Below are 25,750 nucleotides of genomic sequence, written 5' to 3'. Positions count from 1 at the left end.
TATAGGATGGGGATCTCAACTGTTTCCAAGCTGTGAGTAAGAAACTAGGTCCCTAGGGGTTCGGTCAGACCCCAGGGTCTATTCTAGTATCATGACTGCATTCGTCTCTTTATGCCCAACAATTGTATATATAGTTTTGTGGTGGGGATCTTAACCGTTTCAAAGTTATGACCCAGGGGTTAAGTCTCCAAGGGTGGGGCAGACCCCAAGATTAAGTCTTGGAAGTGTATGTGCATTCATCTCTTTATACTCAGCAATTGTATATATGGTTATAGGGTGGGGATCTCAACTGTTTCCAAGCTATGACTAAGAAACTAGGTCCCTAGGGGTTTATTCTAATAGCATGACTGCATTAGTCTCATTATGCCCAGCATTTGTATATATAGTTTTGGGGTGGGGATCTCAACCGTTTCAAAGTTATGACCCAGGGACTATGTCTCCAAGGGTGGGGCCAGACCCCAAGGCCATCCTGGAAGCAAATGTGCATTCTTCTCTTTATAATCAGCAATTGTATATATGGTTATACGTTGGGGATCTCAACTATTTAAGTATTAAACTTTTTTGGCCCCATCCCTTAGCCCGGGGGTTAGCCCCACCATTTGTACAATTTTGAACCCCTGCCTCCCATGAATGCTTCCAACCACATATGATTGATATCCATGGCACAGTTCTACAGAAGAAGTCATTTATAGCAATATAGCCAAATTGCCCACTTTTGGCCCCGCCCCTCAGCCCCCACCATTTGTACAATTTTGAATCCCCACCACCTAGGGATGCTTCCAGTCAAATATGGTTGATATCCATCTCTTAGTTCCAGAGAAGAAATCGCTTAAATCAATATGGCCAAATAACCTTTTTTGGGCCCGCCCCTCAGCTCCCTTAGGGGTCAGCCCCAATATTTGACAATTTTGAATCCCCGCCTCCCATGAATGCTTCTGACTAAATATGATTGATATCCATGACAAAGTTCTACAGAAAAAGTTGTTCATATCAATATAGCCAAATTGCCCCCTTTTGGGTCAGCCCCACCATTTGTACAATTTTGAATCCCCACCACCTAGGGATACTTCCAGTCAAATTTAGTTAAATTCCAATTTGAAGAAATTGTTGACGTACGGACGACGGACGGACGACGGACGGACGAACGACGGACGGACGACAGATGCCACAGTATGGCATAAGCTCACCTTGGTCCTTTGGACCCAGTGAGCTAACAATTTAATGTAGAATATGTTGCTGACAGAGTAGGAGATGAATAGTCTTCTACAGTACTTATTTGTGTAGATGACCAGTTGTTGATCAGGAAGGACTGCCACCCTTCCACTTCCTGCAGTATTTGGTTGTGTAGATTGTTGTTAAAAGAAGGAAGGACTACTTCCCTTGAACATCATAAATACATTTAATTACATTCACAATGTAACAGTACATTGGTACACAACACTGTCACACAACTACCATAGCAATGCTTGAGGTCACATGACACTTTCATCATATGACCTGTCACGGTTGAGTGACACTTTCCCAGCATCACGAGATTCATCTTAGCACCTCTCAAGCTCACACACGTGTGTGAGGCTTTTCTCCAGGAGATGTTGAGACTAGTAGTTTGCTGGTGTGAGCTGTCCTTCTCCTCACAAGTACAAACTGGCAGCGAACACTATATCCCTCTTTATACTCCGGATAGCTGCAAATAGAACATCATTTGGAATAAGTACACATTTTTGAACTGTTGCAAATGTAACCTATGTTGGATTATTTCACATTAGTATGTTGTATCTGGCTTTAGTTACCAAATCTGAAGTACGTTGTATCTGGTTTTAGTTACCAAATCTTTAGTATGCTGTATCTGGTTTTAGTTACCAAATCTTTAGTATGCTGTATCTGGTTTTAGTTACCAAATCTTTAGTATGCTGTATCTGGTGTTAGTTACCAAATCTTAAGTACGTTCTATCTGGTTTTAGTTACCAAATCTTTAGTATGCTGTATCTGGTTTTAGTTACCAAATCTTTAGTATGCTGTATCTGGTGTTAGTTACCAAATCTTAAGTACGTTCTATCTGGTTTTAGTTACCAAATCTTTAGTATGCTGTATCTGGTTTTAGTTACCAAATCTTTAGTATGTTGTCTCTGGCTTTAGTTACCAAATCTTAAGTACGTTCTATCTGGTTTTAGTTACCAAATCTTTAGTATGCTGTATCTGGTTTTAGTTACCAAATCTTTAGTATGTTGTCTCTGGCTTTAGTTACCAAATCTTAAGTCCGTTGTATCTGGTTTTAGTTACCAAAACTTAAGTATGTTGTATCTGGTTTTAGTTACCAAATCTTTAGTATGCTGTATCTGGTGTTAGTTACCAAATCTTAAGTACGTTCTATCTGGTTTTAGTTACCAAATCTTTAGTATGTTGTATCTGGTCTTAGTTACCAAATCTGAAGTACGTTGTATCTAGCTTTAGTTACCAAATCTTAAGTACGTTCTATCTGGTTTTAGTTACCAAATCTTTAGTATGCTGTATCTGGTTTTAGTTACCAAATCTTTAGTATGCTGTATCTGGTGTTAGTTACCAAATCTTAAGTACGTTCTATCTGGTTTTAGTTACCAAATCTTTAGTATGTTGTATCTGGTCTTAGTTACCAAATCTGAAGTACGTTGTATCTAGCTTTAGTTACCAAATCTTAAGTACGTTGAATCTGGTTTTAGTTACCAAATCTTAAGTACGTTCTATCTGGTTTTAGTTACCAAATCTTAAGTATGTTGTATCTGGTTTTAGTTACCAAATCTTTAGTATGCTGTATCTGGTGTTAGTTACCAAATCTTAAGTACGTTGTGTCTGGTTTTAGTTACCAAATCTTAAGTACGTTGTATCTGGTTTTAGTAACCAAATCTTAAGTATGATGTACTTTGATTAGAAAACCAGAATCAGATGCATAATGGACAAAGGGAAAACTAAAATACAATGCTGACCATGCACACTTCTTTATGTGTGAAGGAAATGTATTATGTGAACTGTCTGAAGATTCACAAAACTCCACCAATAAGTCGAAGACAACCTTTAACTGTTTGACAGATTTTCTGCATACTTTTCTTAACACATCAGACTTTTTTTCCCTTGAAAGTCAATCAAGATAATGCTTTAGAATACGCTTAAAATCCATCTATCTCAAGAACCCATAGCACAAATCTCTTTCCAGTAGACCACATAGCATATGTACTGTTTATAAAGAAATCTAATCATTCTACAAACATGTAAGAGATCTGTTTCAGCAGTGCTTACCTTCTGCGAATTTGTTCTCCAGTTCAGTGTTACCAATGGCTTTGGCTGCTTGGCACATCTGTCTGAGTGTTTCTTCCAACCGTCGCATACACCGGATTATACTTCCTACAAGTCACAAAAATTGCATCAGTCATTTTTTGTTGGGTGGCTCAACGTCTGTCTATATGTCTTGGGTGGGTAAGTCTCTAAAGTTATGTTGGTTGCAAAAAAGTCTGTTAGGTAGGCCACCACCCACTTCTTACTGATGCTAAATACAAAAGTGGTAACACGTAGATTAAACCATAACCGCCATATAAAGTTGAAATATTAAACATCGTCTTTTTGGACGTTTCTTTCAAATCTTACCTTCAAATATGTCCGTCATTTTACAAATCTCTGCAAAAGTGGCCCCATTGCACCATGCATTGACAATGTCCATCATGTGAGGTTTGAACGACTCGACATACTGTTCCTCGTCCACCTCTATCTTGGCCTCCCGACTGACCCGTGCGATTCGTCGAGCTGTATCCTAGTCAAACAGCAAGACAGTATACCAGTTATGCTTAGAGTGGAGTTGGAAAGACTATCAGGATCCCCAGTGTCACAAATGTTTCTTGACTTATGTATAGCATTATCGAAGATAAGAAACAATCTTAAGGGAAGGAATTTTCCTTTAACTTCAGTGATGCTTTTAAAAAAAAAATATTCAGTTAGGAAATTAATTAAGAAACATTGGTGAAATTAAGGCCTGATTTGAGCAATCCAGTCGGTAGTAATTTCCACAACTTATTAGAACATCATCCCTAACTCTATTTTTTGAAAATTAACTTGATCATTTTTTTTTCTAAATATGTACCGTAAAACCCCATGTAATTTGTGCATCAGTCATTTGTATATTTTGCATACCTATGTAATTTGTGTGTCCTGAAAAAAGAGCTTCTACTCCTATATTTTGCTTGTCAAATTGGCACAATAGTTCAATTTTCTATTAAATAAACCTCTATCTCAGAAAAAACTTCAGTATTGTCCGATATTTCTTACAAAACTTATTATTACCTGCATGATTCTGAGCGGCCCAGATAAGGCCTCCGTCAGTTTGGGCATCTCATTGGATTTTTCCTCAAAGACAAAACAGCTCATGAGAGCACAGGTCTGTTGGGTTGTCAGATCATTGAACACACCGTTAAAGAGAAGTTCGGTAAGCAGGAGCTCATCCCCACTATAACAGGTACACATACATGTAAGAAAAACATCCCTCACAAGTCCTCAAACTAGTTCTATATCTAATGTCAAATTTATATTAGATGCCAACAACATTTCAATAAAGTAATTTGTATTCATTATCTTCTTGTGAAATTTGAAATTTCGTTTTTAAATCTTTGAAAAATTCTACCCATTTCATCATATTCTATTTCTTTCATAAATGGGCACGGTAACATAAAACCTTCATATCATTTTCTAATCATACAACATTAAAACAAGAATGACTTGATCAAAGAAAATATCTGAGATTGAAAACAATATTTAAATGATAAATTTCAAAAATAAGAAAGAATAGTAGAATCTTACCTGCTGATCTCACAAGCCACCCTGCCCTTTAGTTCTATGACATCAGAGGCAGTACAGTAACCAAGGCGCCGTAAGACCCGCTTGCGGCACTTTAATTCATCCATCTGCAGTAACGACTTCTTCTTCTTTAGCTCCAACTTAACGGCCTTCACATCATTCCCTACCTGTCGACACAGTAAGCTTTCATCAAACAATGTTAAATCACTTTTTTAAGTTTCAGAGATTTTCATGTATTTTGTGTACACAGGTAAGATTTGACTAAATGAAGTATTTATGATCTTGCACTAAAGAGGAAAGAATTCCAGGACATAAGCTATGTTGAAATCGGACACCTTCCATGGTCCTATTCAATGTATGACTTATGAAAAGATTCTTGTAACACAACCAATAAGTGTTTCTATGCGACGTTTCAGTGACTAGTACGATATGTACTCCATCACCTTCATCAGACAAATGACCAGTGAAGCGTATGTACACAAAGGTGTGGAATATGTATGAGTTGTCCACAACTCGATGTTGATTCGGCTATGCTGTAAGTGTCCCAAATGACTCTTTGTTCAACAATGCATGACCCTTCCCATTAGATTTGGACAACCTTGAATCTACCTCCTCTTGCTATAAATCAAGTATGATGATGTTTAACATTTATAGTTCTTGAGAAAAAGACTTGAACAACAGGGCCAATGTTGTTCTGTTCTCTGAATGATATGACCCAAAGTTTGAATCCCAAAACTTCCTGATCATACAGGTAATTAAAGTATGGACAATGAGATTGATGTCCCTTTCTAACAACCTACCTTTGCCCTCTCATACTCAGGGTAGTACTCTAGGTGGTACTTTTGTATAACAGCATTCATTGAACTTCCCCTAATACTCAGAATAGTACGATACACTTCGTTTATACTTGTGGAAGTACTTCTCTAGGTGGGGATGTTTGTAGTATTCTACCCCAATCTACCACTGGTAAAATGGTAGAACCACTCTAGGTGGGGATATTTGTAGTATTCTACCCCAATCTCCCACTGGTACTATGGTAGAACCACTCTAGGTAGGGATGTTTGTAGTATTTTACCCCAATCTACCACTGGTACTATGGTAGAACCACTCTGGGTAGGGATGTTTGTAGTATTCTACCCCAATCTACCACTGGTAAAATGGTAGAACCACTCTAGGTGGGGATGTTTGTAGTATTCTATCCCAATATACCACTGGTACTATGGTAGAACCACTCTAGGTAGGGATGTTTGAAGTATTCCACCCCAATCTACCACTGGTACTATTGTAGAACCACTCTAGGTAGGGATGTTTGTAGTATTTTACCCCAATCTCCCACTGGTACTATGGTAGAACCGCTCAAGGTGGGGATGTTTGAAGTATTCCACCCCAATCTACCACTGGTACTATGGTAGAACCACTCAAGGTGGGGATGTTTGAAGTATTCCACCCCAATCTACCACTGGTACTATGGTAGAACCACTCTAGGTAGGGATGTTTGTAGTATTCTATCCCAATATACCACTGGTACTATGGTAGAACCACTCAAGGCGGGGATGTTTGAAGTATTCCACCCCAATCTACCACTGGTACTTTGGTAGAACCACTCTAGGTAGGGATGCTTGTAGTATTCCACCCCAATCTACCACTGGGACTATTGTAGAACCACTCTAGGTAGGGATGTTCGTAGTATTCCACCCCAATCTACCACTGGGACAATGGTAGAACCACTCTAGGTAGGGATGTTTGTAGTATTCTATCCCAATATACCACTGGTACTATGGTAGAACCACTGTAGGTAGGGATATTTGTAGTATTCCACCCCAATCTACCACTGGTACTATGGTAGAACCACTCTAGGTGGGGTAGTTTGTAGTATTCCACCCCAATCTACCACTGGTACTATGGGAGAACCACTCTAGGTGGGGATGTTTGTAGTATTCTACCCCAATCTACCACTGGTACTATGGTAGAACCACACTAGATAGGGATGTTTGTAGTATTCCACCCCAATCTACAACTGGTACTATGGTAGAACCACTCTAGGTAGGGATGTTTGTAGTATTCCACCCCAATCTACCACTGGTACTATGGTAGAACCACTCTAGGTAGGGATGTTTGTAGTATTCTACCCCAATCTACCACTGGTACTATGGTAGAACCACTCTAGGTAGGGATGTTTGTAGTATTCTACCCCAATCTACCACTGGTACTATGGTAGAACCACTCTAGGTAGGGATGTTTGTAGTATTCTACCCCAATCTACCACTGGTACTATGGTAGAACCACTCTAGGTAGGGATGTTTGTAGTATTCTACCCCAATCTACCACTGGTACTATGGTAGAACCACTCTAGGTAGGGATGTTTGTAGTATTCTACCCCAATCTACCACTGGTACTATGGTAGAACCACTCTAGGTAGGGATGTTTGTAGTATTCTACCCCAATCTACCACTGGTACTATGGTAGAACCACTCTAGGTAGGGATGTTTGTAGTATTCTACCCCAATCTACCACTGGTACTATGGTAGAACCACTCTAGGTAGGGATGTTTGTAGTATTCTACCCCAATCTACCACTGGTACTATGGTAGAACCACTCTAGGTAGGGATGTTTGTAGTATTCTACCCCAATCTACCACTGGTACTATGGTAGAACCACTCTAGGTAGGGATGTTTGTAGTATTCTACCCCAATCTACCACTGGTACTATGGTAGAACCACTCTAGGTAGGGATGTTTGTAGTATTCTACCCCAATCTACCACTGGTACTATGGTAGAACCACTCTAGGTAGGGATGTTTGTAGTATTCTACCCCAATCTACCACTGGTACTATGGTAGAACCACTCTAGGTAGGGATGTTTGTAGTATTCCACCCCAATCTACCACTGGTACTATGGTAGAACCACACTAGATAGGGATGTTTGTAGTATTCTAACCCAATCTACCACTGGTACTATGGTAGAACCACTCTAGGTGGGGATATTTGTAGTATTCTCCCCCAATCTACCACTGGTACTTTGGTAGAACAACTCTAGGTAGGGCTGTTTGTAGTATTCTACCCCAATCTTACACTGGTACTATGGTAGAACCGCTCTGGGTAGGGATGGTTGTAGTATTCTACCCCAATATACCACTAGTACTATGGTAGAACCACTCTGGGTAGGGATGTTTGTAGTATTCTGCCCCAATCTACCACTGGTACTATGGAAGAACCACTCTAGGGGGGGATATTTGTAGTATTCTACCCCAATCTTACTCTGGTACTATGGTAGAACCACCCTAGGTGGGGATATTTGTAGTATCCCCAATCTACCACTGGTACTATTGGTACTATGGTAGAACCACTCAAGGTGGGGATGTTCGTAGTATTCTACCCCAATCTACAACTGGTACTATGGTAGAACCACTCTAGGTGGGGATATTTGTAGTATTCTACCCCAATCTTACTCTGGTACTATGGTAGAACCACACTAGATAGTGATGTTTGTAGTATTCTAACCCAATCTACCACTGGTACTATTGGTACTATGGTAGAACCACTAGGTAGGGATGTTTGTAGAATTCCACCCCAATCTACCACTGGAACTATGGGAGAACCACTCTAGGTGGGGATGTTTTTAGTATTCTACCCCAATATACCACTGGTACTATGGTAGACCCACTCTAGGTGGGGATGTTTGTAGTATTCTACCCCAATATACCACTGGTACTATGGTAGAACCACTCTAGGTGGGGATATTTGTAGTATTCTACCCCAATCTACCACTGGTACTATGGTAGAACAACTCTAGGTGGGGTCTGCGTAACAAACCTACCTTAGCTTTCTTTTCGTAATCCTTGTAGTATTCCTCCAGATTGGGGTCTTTGTGTAGTGGGTGGGAGTACATTCTGTGCTCAAATGCCTCAATTTTCTGATGATGAATAAAGTATATTGCATAAAATATCTATATCATTTAATTATAAAACACATTTTACTCTATGCCAATAACAGTTTTCCTTTACACATTTTACTGTCAGCTATTTGCCATTACAAAATTAGCATAAGGATCTTTTAGAGTAAAAGATTCTGACGTGATCTATTTTAGGAATACCAATACTAGATAAGATAAACTGTCTCATGGCCACATAAAGGGAATTTATCCAGCAACTGACCTTGACAATCTCCTTGAGACCTTTCTCCCTGATGCCCATGTCCTCTACGGGGTCGAGAAGTGGCACACCATCGGGGAACCTCTTCTCCACTTCCTGGAGAGACTTTGACACACTCTGTCTGTTGTCAGGTGGACGAAGGTCCTGGGGGATGTACAGTCTCACAGCACTGACTGCCTGGATCAGACTGGTTACCACGGGAACAACCTCAACAAAACAAACCATAAAACCACATAAAACATGGACTGAAATCAAAGAGTAAACACTCACTAACTAAAGATTCTCTGACCTATCTGACCATTTTTTGGTGGGCGTTATGTCCGATTTGTTCGATACCATAGCAATATACTGTAAAAACCATCTTAACTGAAAAACCCAGTATCATAACCCTCACCCTACCCCACCCACACAATAGCTGGATTTACGGTTCACACATATATCAACAATTACTGAAGTATAGATCTGGTTTCCATAGAACTCGATTTATTCAGTGTGTCCTGTTAAAAGACAAGATTAAAATCACATTTTTATGATGAAATATTGGTGCTAATGCCATTCCTTTAGTATTGTAATTATTTCTTTCTAGTCATTGAAGATAAGAATAAAAAGCTGTGAATTTCAAAAAAAATATGAATTTGTAACATATTGTTCATACCTGCATTTCACCGCGCGTGCCTGAGGAACACGGTTTTATAGAGGCTATATTACGTGAGCGGGCACTATCCTTGGTCAGGTTCAGTAAGACCTCGGCCACATACACTGCGTCTGCCACCTCTACTGACTATAAACACAATGTTTGATCATACATAGCATACAGTCTAGTATTGAAATGCGGACTCAGGTCTCAGTTGTCCACATACTCTAAGTGGAAAGGAAATGAAAATGGATCTTTTGAGTGGGATTGGTATTTGTTAACCAATGATATCTAGTCGGTAAGTAGGAACAGAACAATTTACCTGTCATCAATTAAATGTACAAGTTTTGTCAGATAAAGGAAAATATAAGGATAAAATACCTAGCAAATATATACTAACTTTATTTTTTATTTAATGTCTTTTTTTTCCAACATACACAATCCATATCCTTAGACTAATGATAGAGGAATATAAATTCTGCACTATATTGCGTATCAGAAGTGATGCAGGTTTTTTTTATTGTTTAACTGTATTTTATAATAGTATTCTTTGAACTGTCCTCCCTTTTAAAAGCATGTTACTGAGGGCATCTGCCATTAAATATTACAAATACAATACATGGTTGTCTCCCCTTACATTTTTGGTTGACAGTCCATAGATATAAATATGGATGGAATATGGAATATATCTTACCTTCTTCTGGTTTGACTTTTTCTGTAGGTTGACAAGTACTCCCCAGCCAAAGTCATGCTCTCCATTTTTCACCTTAAAAATATACAGGTTAATTCTAGAGTAGGGGTAAAATTGCTGTAAAACAGGACAGAGATTTTATAGATGTGTTTTGTATATAAGTTTGCCTTTGCCTTTCTTACAAATTGGGTTTTTTACAACATGAAGATGTATTTCGGGAAAAACCTCAAAAATTATCTGAGTTATATCATTTAAAAATACACAGAATCAGTGATGCAGAATGATTCTGTCATCTGGTCAACATTTCACTTATCTGCTAGTTTTGTTGTGTATGTTTTGAAAAGTATTCATTTGAATCGCATACAGGTAGTTAACGATGAACAATTTACTAATTTAAACATGTATATAATAATTATGAAACAATGTCATGAGAAAGACAGAAGGTACCAGATATTGAGTTGTCTTGATAACCCTACCTGGCTGTAAGATTTGCCTTGATAACCCTACCTGGTTGTAAGATTTGCCTTGATAACCCTACCTGGTTGTAAGATTTACCTGGATAAACCTGCCTGGTTGTTAGATTTACCTTGATAAACCTGCCTGGTTGTAAGATTTACCTGAATAAACCTGCCTGGTTGTAAGATTTACCTCAATAAACTTGTCTGGTTGTTAGATTTACCTTGATAAACCTGCCTGGTTGTAAGATTTACCTTGATAAACCTGCCTGGTTGTAAGATTTAACTGGATAAACCTGTCTGGTTGTAAGATTTACCTTGATAAACCTGCCTGGTTGTAAGATTTACCTGGATAAACCTGCCTGGTTGTTAGATTTACCTGGATAAACCTGCCTGGTTGTAAGATTTAACTGGATAAACCTGCCTGGTTGTAAGATTTAACTGGATAACCCTGCCTGGTTGTAAGATTTAACTGGATAAACCTGCCTGGTTGTATGATTTACCTGGATAACCCTGCCAGTTTGTAAGATATACCTGGATAAACCTGCCTGGTTGTAAGATTTACCTTGATAACCATACCTGGTTGAAAGATTTACCTTGATAACCCTGCCTGGTTGTTTGATAACGCTGCCTGGTTAAAGATTTACTTTGATAAACCACCAATGTTGTAAGATTTACCTTGATAACCCTGCTAGGTTGTACAATTTACCTTGATAACCCTGCCAGGCTGTAGCTTTTACCTTGATAACCCTGCCAGGTTGTAAGAATTACCTGGATAAACTTGCCAGGTTGTAAGATATACCTGGATAAACTTGCCAGGTTGTAAGATATACCTTGATAAACCTGCCTGGTTGTAAGATTTACCTTGATAACCCTGTCAGGTTGTAAGATTTACCTTGATAACCCTGCCTGGTTGTAAGATATACCTGGATAAACCTGCCTGGTTGTAAGATTTACCTTGATAACCATACCTGGTTGAAAGGTTTACCTTGATTACCCTGCCTGGTTGTTTGATAACCCTGCCTGGTTAAAGATTTACTTTGATAAACCTCCAATGTTGTAAGATTTACCTTGATAACCCTTCCAGGTTGTAAGATTTACCTTGATAGCCTTGCCAGGTTGTAAGATTTACCTTGATAGCCTTGCCTGGTTGTAAGATTTACCTTGATAAACCTGCCTGGTTGTAAGATTTACCTTGATAACCCTGCCAGGTTGTAAGATTTACCTTGATAACCCTGCCTGGTTGTAAGATTTACCTTGATAAACTTGCCAGGTTGTAAGATATACCTGGATAAACCTGCCTGGTTGTAAGATTTACCTTGATAACCATACCTGGTTGAAAGGTTTACCTTGATTACCCTGCCTGGTTGTTTGATAACCCTGCCTGATTAAAGATTTACTTTGATAAACCTCCAATGTTGTAAGATTTACCTTGATAACCCTTCCAGGTTGTAAGATTTACCTTGATAACCTTGCCAGGTTGTAAGATTTACCTTGATAGCCTTGCCAGGTTGTAAGATTTACCTTGATAACCCTGCCTGGTTGTAAGATTTACCTTGATAACCATGCCTGGTTGTAAGATTTACCTTGATAACCATGCCTGGTTGTAAGATTTACCTTGATAACCATACCTGGTTGTAAGATTTACCTTGATAACACTGCCTGGTTGTAAGATTTACATTGATAACCATACCTGGTTGTAAGATTTACCTTGATAACCCTGCCAGGTTGTAGGATTTACTTTGATAACCCTGCCTGGTTGTAAGATTAACCTGGATAACCCTGCCAGGTTGTAAGATTTACCTGGATAACCCTGCCAGGTTGAAGATTTACCTTGATAACCCTGCCTGGTTGTAAGAAGGGCAGTAAGTACTGTGGTTTCTGTATATACAGTAGAAGCTCCTTGCCGAGGTTGTCCAACTGTTGTCTTATTTTAAAGTAGGGTCCGACCTGGTCCTCATTTGGAACCTCTACGTTAGCATAGTCCTCCTCCAACTTCTTTAATTCTGACAAAATAAACGATTTGTCTCAATATAGTACCCCATACTAAAAACAAAGTCTAGACAGAAATTGTAGTGACGATTTGACAGAATATTAAAGTACATTGTCATTGCTTAAGCTATACGTTTTCCCCTAAGAAATAATAGAACTTGAGCAAAAATAAAGATGAAGGTAATTCTGCTGATTTCCAAAATAAAGTCAGAAGTCTCCTTACAAAATAGGAAGAATTGGCAAGTGTGCATAGTAGTACCACAGAAATACACTTCAGGATTATATTCAATATGGCAACTCTTAAGGGACCAAATATTTACAAGAGGTGGTTGCTAGATCTATACTTACTTTCACATAGATCGGGAATAGCTGCGTAGTTCTGGAATTGATAGAAGGATCGCTCCAGCATGTACTCCGGATTGATCTCCTCCACTCGCAGCAGGTTCAGCACCATGTTGTAGGTCAAGTGGAAGGCAGAGTTCAGGGGGTCAGCCAGGCCCTTTATACACATATAAATAATAATGTAACAGTGACAGCCAGGCCCTTTATACACATATAAATAATAATGTAACAGTGACAGCCAGGCCTTGTAAAAACATACAGTATTAAACGAAACTGACGCGTCATGTACATTCATTATTAAAATAATATCTTCTGGACCTCGTCAGCTACAATTCTGATATGGGGCTGGTTGAGCCAAGTGGCATACAAATTCAACTAACCCAGTGGGCCCCTCTTCCTGCTAAACCCTAAGTATAACCCCTCCTGGGCAGCAAACAGGCAAGCGAGTGAACAGTTACCTTAACAATAGTTTTCCCTGCTTGAGGACTCATCTTTTCGTCAACCATCAGAATGACAATTCCACGGTCATCAATGCCTCTTCGTCCAGCACGACCACTCATCTGGATGTACTCTCCCGAAGTTACCTACCACAGAAAGTTACTTATTACTTTTGCACTGTTTTACACAATCTTTTCCTTCCTGTCAGAAATAAAAGTGTTGATGTTTCTTTCAAATCATATGAATCAACAGTTAAAGCCATGTATTATGTAACTGTCCCTCATTTTCAATAAGGAGGCTCCAACAGTATCAAGCATGAGAATATTTTAGATCTTTATGTTCCTGTTAATTATGTTTTATTGTTTATAGTATATCTACTCAACAACTGATCAGCATGATACACACCCATCGGAAATCTTTCCCATCAAATTTCCTTGCACTAGTGAACAGTACCGTCCTGGCTGGCATGTTGAGCCCCATAGCAAACGTCTCTGTAGCAAAGAGTGCCTGAAATAGTAAGATAACTATTTTATTGAACACATTTTGTTTATTACATTGCCACAGCTCATAGACTTTTATCTTGTAGCTGTTATGAGATTTTGATTTAACTCGGCAACTTACCGAAGGTCTCTCTTACTATTTTTTTCATTTTTATTTAGTTCACATAAAATCATAACACAAATCAAGAAGTAGATAAGCAATAATTTTACCAAAACCTGCTGCAAAATTAACAATATCTATACAACTATTTTAGACCCTGTTTAGAATTCCGACAACTTTTCTCCAGATACCAGAGATGGAATCTGTACCTTCAAATCTTGTACTCATACCAGTCCTTTCAATATTTCACATCCCAAAAACCTGCATGATACCCCCGCCCCTGTATCAAAACAGATCCAGTATTATACCCCTTTCATAACATTTCTAATTTCTTCCATTAACATATATACTAAAAAAATAATTTCCTGTAACAAAAACGAAACATGCCACAACACACATAGACAACCGGTACCTTAATGAGTCCTTCTGAGAAGAGGATCTCTATGGTTTCCTTGAGCAGGGGCAGTAGACCAGAGTGATGGATGCCCACACCTTTCCTCAGTAGTGGCAGCACATGTTCCACCTAAAAGTGACAAAGGGGAGAAAACTCATGAATGAAACCATAAAAACACAAATCAACAATGATGTCATATTTAATCTCTTATATTTTACATTTTCATGATTTATTGATTTAAATTTTTCATTTCACTAGTATTAAATGACCTTTTAACTCGGGCATTCAAAAATTATCCACTAAAACAATTTTAATGAACCAATTTACAGTCAATATTCAAAGCAATTTTAATCAGCTATGAAAATAGTCAACAACGTACCTGTGGTAATTTTTTGTCATCGTCAGACAAGTTGTCTATCGCATTGTTGAAGACCTCTTCTACTAACGTTTTTTCTTCCTCTGAAACATCATCAAGATATTTAATCACCATGTAAACAGTTTTTTCACAATTAAAGTTGAACAACAGATGTATAAAAAGAAATTTAATTCCCTAAAGTGTAACAGCCAGTCAGGATTCTTTTTATTCAATTTTAAACATAAAATAGCAAAAGAAATTACCACTTACCAACAATATATGTAACACTTGTTAGATTTAATATTAGCATTAACATCAAACAAATGATATATGAAGAGTTCTTCAACTCAATACATTTTTTAATCAATTGATACTCCTTCTATAACTTAGGAAGGATAGTTTAATAATCCTCCTTTAAGTTTCCTTCCACCTAACAACATATGTATAATTCTGTTTTAACACACAGAGCTTACCTGTATTGAAGTCTAGCTTTGCCATCTGCATGGCATAGGCCTCACAATCTTTTTTACTGAAACTAAACACAATCACAGGGGCAAAGCTCCTCTCCATTATCATCTTCACAATCTTAAAGCAGTTTGATTCGTTGCCTGAAAATAAAGATATTTGTATCTTATGAAATATTGAAGTTATAAAGTTATAATTTCTAATAATACCAAAGGAGAAGCAATTCAATAATTTGCCCCACTTTCCTCTTAATGGGCCCATCCCCTCTACCTCCATACCCTTTATTTATATACAACATTCAAACTTCTTAGCTTTACAATGATTCACACCAAATTTGGTGAAAATCTCTTCAGACATACACATGGAAAAACTTTTCGAAATCTATTTCACTTTTACAACACAGAATCCCCTTGCTTAAAGGATGCACCAAGTTTAATATCTTTGAAATGTCTTTGATTATCTGCTTGATTAATGTATAAAAGTGATTGTAAGCCTTTGTTTTTGTTTCACAATTATAACTAATACTATTATCCATATGTTGTAAAGCCCTTTAGAGTAATTTTACAAATTATATAGGGCGCTATATAAATGTTGTATAATATTACTTTTATTTTCCAGCCTTTTTCGACCACATGTTGTTTTAGACTTTAAAATAAAAAGTTGTTGACTAATGTCGCATTAATACAGGCACTATACCATACCACAATAATTAGCTCACTAGATCTTTAGGACTAGGTTTATAAAATATAAATAATCTGCATTGTAATCGGAAAATAATTTTTGAAGGATTTATAGGGTTTCATATTTTTAAAACTTCTATCATATGATTCATCATAATCAGCATATTTCCCAAAGACCACAATTCTCATTTCGCTGTACACACCTTTTGCTCCACCTCGTCGTCCCCATTTATCCCCCTTGGACGCATCACCTGAGTCACGTAACACAGACATGGCTGTGTTAAAGTTCTCTTCTCGAAATTCACCCTACAAACAAATAGTTCACAGAGGTTTTATGATATACAAGTATACAATGACTAAATGCATTGCGTTATTACTTTTTGGTGTGATATTTATTTCAAGTTATTGTTTAAGTTAGGTTTTTAGTTAAAGTTAACATCCATAGTTCTGCAGTATGTATAACAGACTCACACAAGTATTACAAAAACATAAGTCTCGAGTCTGATCCTATACAGCTTCGACTATACCACAATTTTGAGAATAACATAAAGTTATTTCCATTGCATACTTACATTTTCATCCACAACAAGATGTATGCCGTCACCTCCAGATGGAAAAATGTAGTGTTGTAGTGGGGTAGGTCTGTATTCTGTATACACCACATGACAGGGCTGTAATGAGACAAAATGGCAAGCTCAGACATTGGATTATACTTCATACTTCAGATACTTTCTTGGCTTTGGTTTCATTTATCTAAGATACGTGAATTCTAAACACAAGCTAACACTCTTTAGAAAAAAAAATTGTAATGAAAGAGAAAAATATTCAATGTGATTCCTCCAAATGTGCTCAGTATAGTCTAACAAGAGGCCAAAGGGCCTTAATACTCACAAGAGTTCAAAAAAGTTGAGAACTGAATTAAATTTCATATAATGTATTACTATTATATACATCTCCACATCTCGAATGGCACACCATTGAGTATAAAGCACAAGATTTGTAATTATCTAATATACACAGAGTCATTCGATGCAGTCATTCCTGAGAGAAGAAGTCCAAAAATGTCTCGGCCAATCAGAGGCCAGGATGTCCAACTTGAATTTTTTTATCGGCACCGAAAGTAAGAACACTTGTTCTGGACCTCATATGAAACAATTGTACCAAGTTTGGAGTCAATAGCTTGAAACATTCTTAAGGAGAAGTCGAAAATGTCTCGGGAAGTGAAAAAATTGCTGCGTCGTTTGCTTCGGCAATTTGTTTGTGTATTCTTCTGAGTCGTCAAAGCACTTTACCATCCAGGCAAGTGGGCCCTAACAATTTACATATTAAAGCGTTTTGATGAGCGAGACTACCTGCTGAGAAAATTGGGCAAACCCCACAACTTTCATATTTGACTTCGATTAGTTTCTCTTCTTTTGTAAATAACATTTTGTAGAGGTGGAACATAAGAATATTTTGAGAATATTTGGAATGCGAGACACACAAATTTCGACGTGTGCATGTCACCTAAGGTAGTCAAATTTGTACGGGATTTATTTAGAACATGCATGAATGACGCACATTTCAGCGTGAATGGGAACACTGATGTTCAATTGTTAGTGCACGACGAAGAACGAAGACAGAGGGCAATAGCTCAAATGAGCAATCATGCGAGCTCTAAAAAACATGGTCTAATGGGTATACAGACAGGTTCCTACAGTTGTTAAGAGATAGGTTGACAATGGATGGATACCAGATACAGCTCCATCACCAAAGTGCCTATGACAAGTGAGCCAAAAACATTATATCTACTGTCTGGTGCCCGCTGATGGCTTATGACATACCAGTAGTATGTCAGAGTGGGCAAAGTTACCTGTTTGTGCAGATGACAGATCCACTCAGCAAACTGGCGAGCGTTAGGGATAGTAGCTGACAGGAACACATAATGGACGTTATCAGGAAGTAGGATGATCGTCTCCTCCCAGACCACACCCCTCTCTGGTAAAACATCAGGGAATACCAGGTATATCAAATATAATACAGTGTCAGTACTATAAATCTACACAAAATGTTATTGTTTGTACTTACTGGTATACCAGTAAATGTTAGGAACAAAGAAGGGAATGGGGATGAATGGCATTTCACCCCAAATAAGTGCAAGTGAAATTGTTCACTCCCAGTATCTCCACAATACTATATTCAAAAAAATAATATACATTGGAATTCTTAGAAATTTGAAAATAATTGCTCCAGTCTTTTTACTACCTCAGTCCTTTCCAATGTAACCATCCTCACAATTAAAATCTGTATTCAGTTGCTTTCACTTATATCTATCATTGTTATCTTTCACTTACATTTATCATTGTTATCTTTCACTTATATTTATCATTGTTATATTTATATATGTAGGATTTACAACACAGCATCAGAGAAGGGTATTTATCACAACTTACCTTTATCACGCATATAATGAATTTCATCAAATACGACCCAGCCAACTTCCCTCATGATCTCTGAACCTCTGTACAACATACTCCGTAGAATCTGTAGAGTAACCAGGCAGGAATCAACATAAGTACACAATGACACACACTCAAGTCACAGCACATCTTTAATAAATCTCAAGAAATATTAAATAAGAGGTCTACGGTGTCTGTATTGTTTATCCATTTTTAAATAATAATGAAATAGATATATTTTAAGCTGAAACACTAATATCAGCAAATTATCAGATTATACTAGTTATACTTTAACTTTACATTCTTTTGAACAATAAACGTGTCATTCATTTGAACCATAAACTTGTCTTTAATAGAAGTTTGTCGAAATCACATTTGATTCATGTAACAAGGAATGTGAGTCAAGGTAATTTATTTGGAGTATTTTTTCACTTTCTACAAGCCAAATTATTTAACATGTTTAAGTCTGACCCATATGGCCTTGAATGTATGTCAATTTTATAGCAAGAAAACAACTAGACACAGACTACGGATACCACACCTTGGCATAAGCTAATAGGCACTTTGTGTACCAGGAGAGGGAAATGTTTGAGAAAGATGACATTTCCCTGAACTTGTATCCCACAGTTCCTTGTGTGAGGATACCTGTTGTCACGACAAGACATTTCGATGATGGGCTGATTGTGACATAGTTTTACCTCTGTTGTCATGACGAGACAGCTAGCAGTGGGATTAATTGTGACATCACCAGTCATGAGCCCCACATCCTGAAACTCCTCAAACAGCTCCCGGTATTTCTGGTTACTGAGGGCCTTGATGGGAGTGGTGTAGATCACACGTTGTTTGTCCCGCAGTGACATGGCTATGGCGTACCTAAAACATTATGTAACATCGTATTTTAAAGTCAGTCATATTTTTTTCTTTCTTTTTAATTTTATTATCCTTTTAGAAATACATCTGGGAAACATATCTTGTAAGGCTAGGTCCATATATATATAAATTTTAAAATAAATGAATAAATTGAATAAATTTTAATGTGAATGAAAAGACATGGCAACTTAATTGGAGTTCAAGAACAAGTACAGAGCTTAAAGATACATAAACTTGTAAAGCACAAATCATAGATATTAGAACCTAGTTAACAGGAAGTCCTAACTTAGACAACTTTGTCCGAACTCTTTATCCTCTTGAATGTTTTCCTTATGAACTCAGTCTTGAAAGTTGTTTAAATTGGTGATACAACACATTGTACTTGGACCATATTTTTCTGGACCAGAAAGATAGCAAATTTTACTGTTTGCCTATTTAATACATTAATTAAACAAAACATGAATATTGCAAAGAATTTAATCAATATTGCATAAAATATATGCCCTTTTATTACAAAACTTATTCAGGGAGTGCTCACAAGATAATTCCAGGTCAATTTTTTTCAAGTGGAGTACTCACACAGCGACAACAGTCTTGCCAGCAGACGTATGTGCAGACACCAGCACTGATTGGTTGTTTTCCAGGCATAGCAGAGCCTCCTTTTGGAACGGATCCAAGATAAAAGGATACTCCTTGGCAGGTTTGGCTGATACAGCCTTCAGGGGAGCAAACTCCGCTTCTGGTGGTATGGCAACCTAACAACAGAATTAAAACCTTAAACAGATATTTACTTATAGATCTACATTTATAGAGTATACATTGAAACAATGTTTGTATTAAAAAAATGGACCAGCAACCATCCATCAGCGAAGGTCACATACGGTACTTGGACAAAGGGTTTCTTTTATTTTCTTACAAAGCAAATGTAAATAGTGATCTGATTTTCCTGTATTGTGACACTTCTATTTACAATATTTTCTGTGCATTACACATTTGGTCACTTTTACGATAACATTTTAACAAGGACAAAACTGACCAATAGTCAGTTGACGTCTCAAACCAACGAGTTTGACCTCACCTCATGTTGACAGGCTTCCACAGTGTCTACTTTATGGACTTGAATCCTGGGCATAACATCTGTCTGCCTGTAATATACAAAGATTTACAACATGATTGTCAATTTGAAAAGGAGAATCATCTATTTGATGGTATCACTTTCTTGGTTTGGTTGTATTTATCTTTGATCGTGTTAGGTCAGTTTCAAAAATCTAAGGAACACATTACAGCGACACCTGTCTAATCTAACATCCATGTAAGACAAATGCTAGTCGTTTCGGTAACAAGTCGTTTGGGGGGTCCCGAAGTTGTTTCGCGAGTCCCAAAGTCGTTTTGGGACATGACACAAGATGTTTCGGGACTTAATCAAGTCGTTTCGGGACATCTACAATTTTCATTTATAAATTACATTTCGCTTCCATTTCATAAAAAGTCCTGTAAATACACAAGTATGGTTTCAGACTATGACCTGTGTCACAACTTACCCATGCTTAGGGTCATTAATGTTAACAGATTGCTAGTGCTTGAGGGGATACCTACATGTACCAACATTTACCCGATTGACAGTGTGTTGTTACCTGGTGAAACTAATCTCATTATTAAATACAGATCTAGAGGAACTTATGAAATTCAACATTCAATTTCTTTCGTTATTAATAGGTTGATATTTGATATTGTAATACGTGTTATATGTTTTCAATTCACTATATTCTCCATTATTGACATTAAGAGACGAATAAGTTAACATTGTGTCTAAAATTGTTTTAAGCATTTTATTATTGCTATATTGAAATCAAATTTCACGAAAGTAAAAACATGAAACACGTAGAATATATTTTAGACATGTGCATCAATTCATTAAATCCAGCAATATATTTTGAACGATGTTTTTATGTTGTGTATATGTGTCTGTGTGAATATTATATATATTTATTCATGTTTTATAAAAATCATATAATGGTAAATGTATATATTGTATGACGGAAAAATGCTATGATAAGTTGTAATAACTTTTATCCAATCGATTGTTTAAACTTAAAAAAATAATAATCCCAAAACGACTTTTGACATGTCCCAAACGACCCAAGAAAAGTCCTGAAACGACTTGTTACCGAAACAACCTGACACCTGTAAGACAACATATTATATCAACTTGTCTCCTCGGACGCTGTGTGACAGTATATTAGAAATTCCAACCCTGTGGGACAAAGCATATTGAAGATTAACCAGTCTACTCCGACACTCTGGGAGACGGTAAATAAATGAAATAGTGAATGAACTTATAACAAGGGTGTTATTTATTGCACCGTTTTGCTATGCATGTATTAAAAAGTTTTGTTTTTAATCAAAGATTTGAACAAAAAAATGTATAACTTCAAATTATTACTAATTTAAAAATAAATTGTGTATCTGAGATATATCTGCATTCATAATAACAAAGTTTGACTGTAGTATGGTAGCATTCAGTCTGTTAAATTTACCAAGTACATGAACTGATGTTGTCAAATGACCGGCATTACAATCATGATGTGATATTTACCCCAAGTCTTGTGGAATGGCCTTGGCTTTCTTTGTCGGATTGTCTTCATTATCGTCGTTGTTTTCTGCCGATCTTTTACCCACAATGCTCTTTAGTAGATCATCAGTTCTATAAAAGGGATACAAAGTCATGTTTCTTTCATTACATATTTGTCTTTTGCATGATAGTAAGAGAGATCTATGTATAATTGAACAGATTATATCAATGTTGAGATCTTCAGTGTTCATGAACAAATTTGAATATTTCCGTCAATAAAAACATCCTGGCAGAGGCAAATTCAGAACAATGCTAGAAACAGTCTATATCGTCATTCTGATGGAGACAATAAGAGATATGTTATGATAACACTAAGTCATTGAGACAGGAAACTCATACATTTGACTAAAATCATATCTGAGAAGTACTAACTACTATGCTGGAAAGAACCCCAAGATACTTAGAGGGTTTAATCCCTAAAGAGGCCCTGCTTAGGGACTATGGTGGGTTGGAGATAATTCCTAATGGAATTAATTTTCAGTCATCTGTTCAGAGTTTAAGTATAACAAGAAACATCCAGACCACCATTTGACAAAATGGTGAGTGTCAAGTTTATCAACCAATATAATTAGTTGAGTCTTGACAAGAGTCAATGTATCTAAACCTACTCTTCATGAGTATGTGTCACAGCAAAAGTTGTTATAAAACAGTTACAACCTAAATTCCACTGTGAAGGCATTTTTACTTTGATTACTTGTATTGCAGTAGGAAGATACTAGTGTGCTCCAAACAAACACCCCCTAGCTTTCCTGTCTGCTGCTTTTCCACCTGACTTGTAAAGTTTCCACTACACTGAAGCTAGAATGTGACCATCATCTTATTTACAATAAAAACCTGCTGCACTACTCCCCTTATTTTAAATGCATTGTGTCCTCAAACACCAAAACCTAGATTCTAGCTCTCAACACAAGGACAGCCATCAAATCATTTGAGACAGGAAGGGAGTTATATGCTTTCACTGCATATCGAACCCTAGCAACCCCCAGCTTACCAGTTTACCACTCTACCAATCGAGTTAAAAGGAAATTCTCTCTAATGCAAAGTTATGAAAGCAACTGTATTACTGGCCTATGTGTAGTAGAACTGGACTTTTGTTGGTTTGTTTGTTTGTTTGATTTTGTTTAAGTCCTATTAACAGCTAAGGTCATTTAAGGACGGCCTCCCCTGTGTGCAGGATGCATGCGTGTAGTGAATGTGTGTGTATTTTGGGAGGCTGCGATATGTTCGTGTTTGTCTCCTTGTGATAGCGCGTAACTGATGCCTATATAGTGCTATAGTGCTACCTCACTGAAACATACTGCCGAAGACACCCAGCAGGACGCCCCACCCGGTCACATTATACTGAAAACGGGTGAACCAGTTGTCCCACTCCTAATTTGCTGAGCGTTAAGCAGGAGTAGAAACTACCATTTTTAAAGACTTGGGTATGTCTCGGCCAGGGGACAGAACCCAAAGCCTTCCTCACATGGGCGAACGCTCAACAAATGGCCCAAAGTGAGGCATTGTCAAGGGAGACATTAGGAAGAGGAAAGTTATTTAGAAAGGAGAGAAGAGATAAGGTCCCAAATTTAGTCGCCTCTTACGATCATGCAATTGGGGGCAGGAAAACTGGACTTGGGTCTATCGATGGCAACCAGGTACCCAGCTCAATTGGTAGATAATCTGTCTAAGAGTTCAGGGGGTCCATGGATTGAATCCCTTTCTGGCTGTGCATTTTTCTCTTCTCCAGTTATAGTGTTGCCTGTGACCAACCCTTGTTTCAAGTACCAATACTAATGGGTGAATGCTTGGCAAGGGTATATCCTCGTGTCATGTGTTATTGCACCCTTAAGAAGCAACATTGACTTCATACTCATATCAACAGAAAACAGTTGAAATTACTGAGGACTGTGAAAAACATAAAACATGTGTACAATCAAATAATGGAAGCAAAATGACCAATTAAAACCTTCTTTTTTTTTAAATACCAACAAACATTTGTCAACAAATTTCACCTGCCAGAAGTAGCCATCGATCAGGTTTCCGTGCCTTGAATTTGATTCAGAGTTCAAAGAAAAACAACACCAATACAATAGAAAGAAATTCTCCATGGTGGCTAGCACGAAAAATGCTTTTCTTGTTATTTCGAGACAAGTTGTCAATACAACAAGTTGTTATTGGTTGAATCTAAGCAGGGCACCGGATGTTTTAAAAATTGTACGTTGTTCTGATGACATGTAAACACTGGATTAAACTTGCTGACATCCCATGGTCATCTCTTCTCATTATTGATAAAATACTTCTATGGCCGGACTTGTGAATCCTATTTTAAAGAATCCATCAACTGGGATATGCTGAATTTCACTGATCTTTATGGAAACTACTGTTGACTGGACGTTGGATCTCCACCCCACTGTATTCAGTATCATATAAGAATGTTGCCTTCGCACCTTGTCAGTGGCGATAAGGTGTGACTTCATTTGCATACGATACTAAAACTTGTGTTGCATGATTTGGGGCAACATCCTAACTTAGATAGGGCAACATCTTAGATGCAGGTTGGATTTGCAGACAAGTGGGATCATGACTAAAGCAGATCCTAGGCTAAAAGGGAGCAGTGTCCTATGAACAGCCAGCATGACATTTGAGTGTACCTAAAAACCTTGTCGGGTTAACTTGCTCTCGTACATTCAATAGACTTCATAAAAGACTGGGTCAGGAATGAAATATATCAGTTTTTTTAGAGATAGGTTCTTTTTGAGTACGATAAAAAGTGAATAAAGCAAAATTGCACATCTATTTATGATTCTATATGAGTTTTTATAATTCAAAAGATTTCCTGTCAAACTTCTGGTAATTACTAATTTTCATGTTAGTTCACAGACAATGACCAAATGTCTAAAATATCCTTGTGTAGTATCAAGCAGGTAATGTAGGTACGACGTACAGCTTGATAAAATGGCAGTGCGGATATACCAGACGATAACCAAACCTGGGATGATGGTTGGATTTGGACAGTGGTAATTATAATCTGCCACAGAATTAACATATTTGAAATCAACATGCTGCTTTTAACTATGCCGTATGCTTGGAATAATCCCTCAAAAGGAACTCTCCCTCTTTTGAGGGAATATTGGGCCTGAATGGACAAAAATTACCATGCCCAGGTAGAGCCAATCTTGAAAGAAAACATAACAGTATTAACACCGTCTTGTCAGTTATGGTGATTTTTGGAAACATTTAGAACAATTATTAACATAATGTTCATAAATATTATATCTGTATTAATATCTTAACCGTTTTATCCATATACAGATGAGGCAATTACAAAATGTATGGCTGTGGTTTCACTTTTTGTTGAACTGACGCTGTTATTTCTTTGAAAATTTCAAACGAATAAGAAGGAAACTGAGGTCAGAATATTATCATTACCTCTGAGCGTCGGTCGTATTTGAATCTGTGGTTTCTTTGACAGGCTCTTTAGTGTCACTGTCAGGCGCGGCTACCTCTGTTTTCTCTTCAAACACATTGAAAAGATCATCACCAAAGGCGTCTGCCATGATGTTGACCCATGTGTTTGAAGTTCGGCAGTAAATATGGATTTTAAAATATATAATTTTTAAATAAATCATAATAGGTATATAACACGACTTGATGTAATGTTAAATAATTATTTGAAGACGATCAAGGGTAAAATGTATTTCTTAAAATGTATTTACTGTTTTACTGTGATAACCTCAAAAGTTTTTTAAACGAAATTTATTACCAGAATTATTATTTTCAGTTAGATATTCCTTTATATCGTAATTTTGGTATTTAAT

At 37.3% G+C, this 25,750-nt stretch overlaps 1 protein-coding gene across 1 annotated transcript; it reads right to left on the bottom strand.

The window, feature by feature from the left end:
- Positions 1–1,132: 1,132 nt before the first annotated feature.
- LOC110463294 (superkiller viralicidic activity 2-like 2) lies at positions 1,133–25,511 on the bottom strand. Its single transcript, XM_021517784.1, has 25 exons — positions 25,362–25,511; positions 21,915–22,022; positions 20,397–20,463; positions 19,898–20,073; positions 19,147–19,321; positions 18,443–18,533; positions 17,863–17,987; positions 16,583–16,681; positions 16,214–16,316; positions 15,339–15,473; positions 14,890–14,969; positions 14,529–14,639; positions 13,922–14,023; positions 13,537–13,662; positions 13,085–13,235; positions 12,578–12,750; positions 10,293–10,364; positions 9,620–9,745; positions 8,968–9,171; positions 8,631–8,726; positions 4,819–4,982; positions 4,306–4,468; positions 3,616–3,778; positions 3,271–3,375; positions 1,133–1,684 (listed from the first exon to the last, which is right to left on the bottom strand). The coding sequence occupies exons 1-25, from the start codon at positions 25,487–25,489 to the stop codon at positions 1,632–1,634; spliced, it is 3,096 nt and encodes a 1,031-aa protein (XP_021373459.1). The 5' UTR covers positions 25,490–25,511; the 3' UTR covers positions 1,133–1,631.
- Positions 25,512–25,750: the final 239 nt, after the last annotated feature.

The sequence above is a fragment of the Mizuhopecten yessoensis genome, unplaced genomic scaffold (genome assembly GCF_002113885.1).
Source record: "Mizuhopecten yessoensis strain PY_sf001 unplaced genomic scaffold, ASM211388v2 scaffold10885, whole genome shotgun sequence".
NCBI classification, from domain to species: Eukaryota; Metazoa; Mollusca; class Bivalvia; order Pectinida; family Pectinidae; genus Mizuhopecten; species Mizuhopecten yessoensis.
This window is presented reverse-complemented; position numbering and strand designations above follow the sequence as displayed.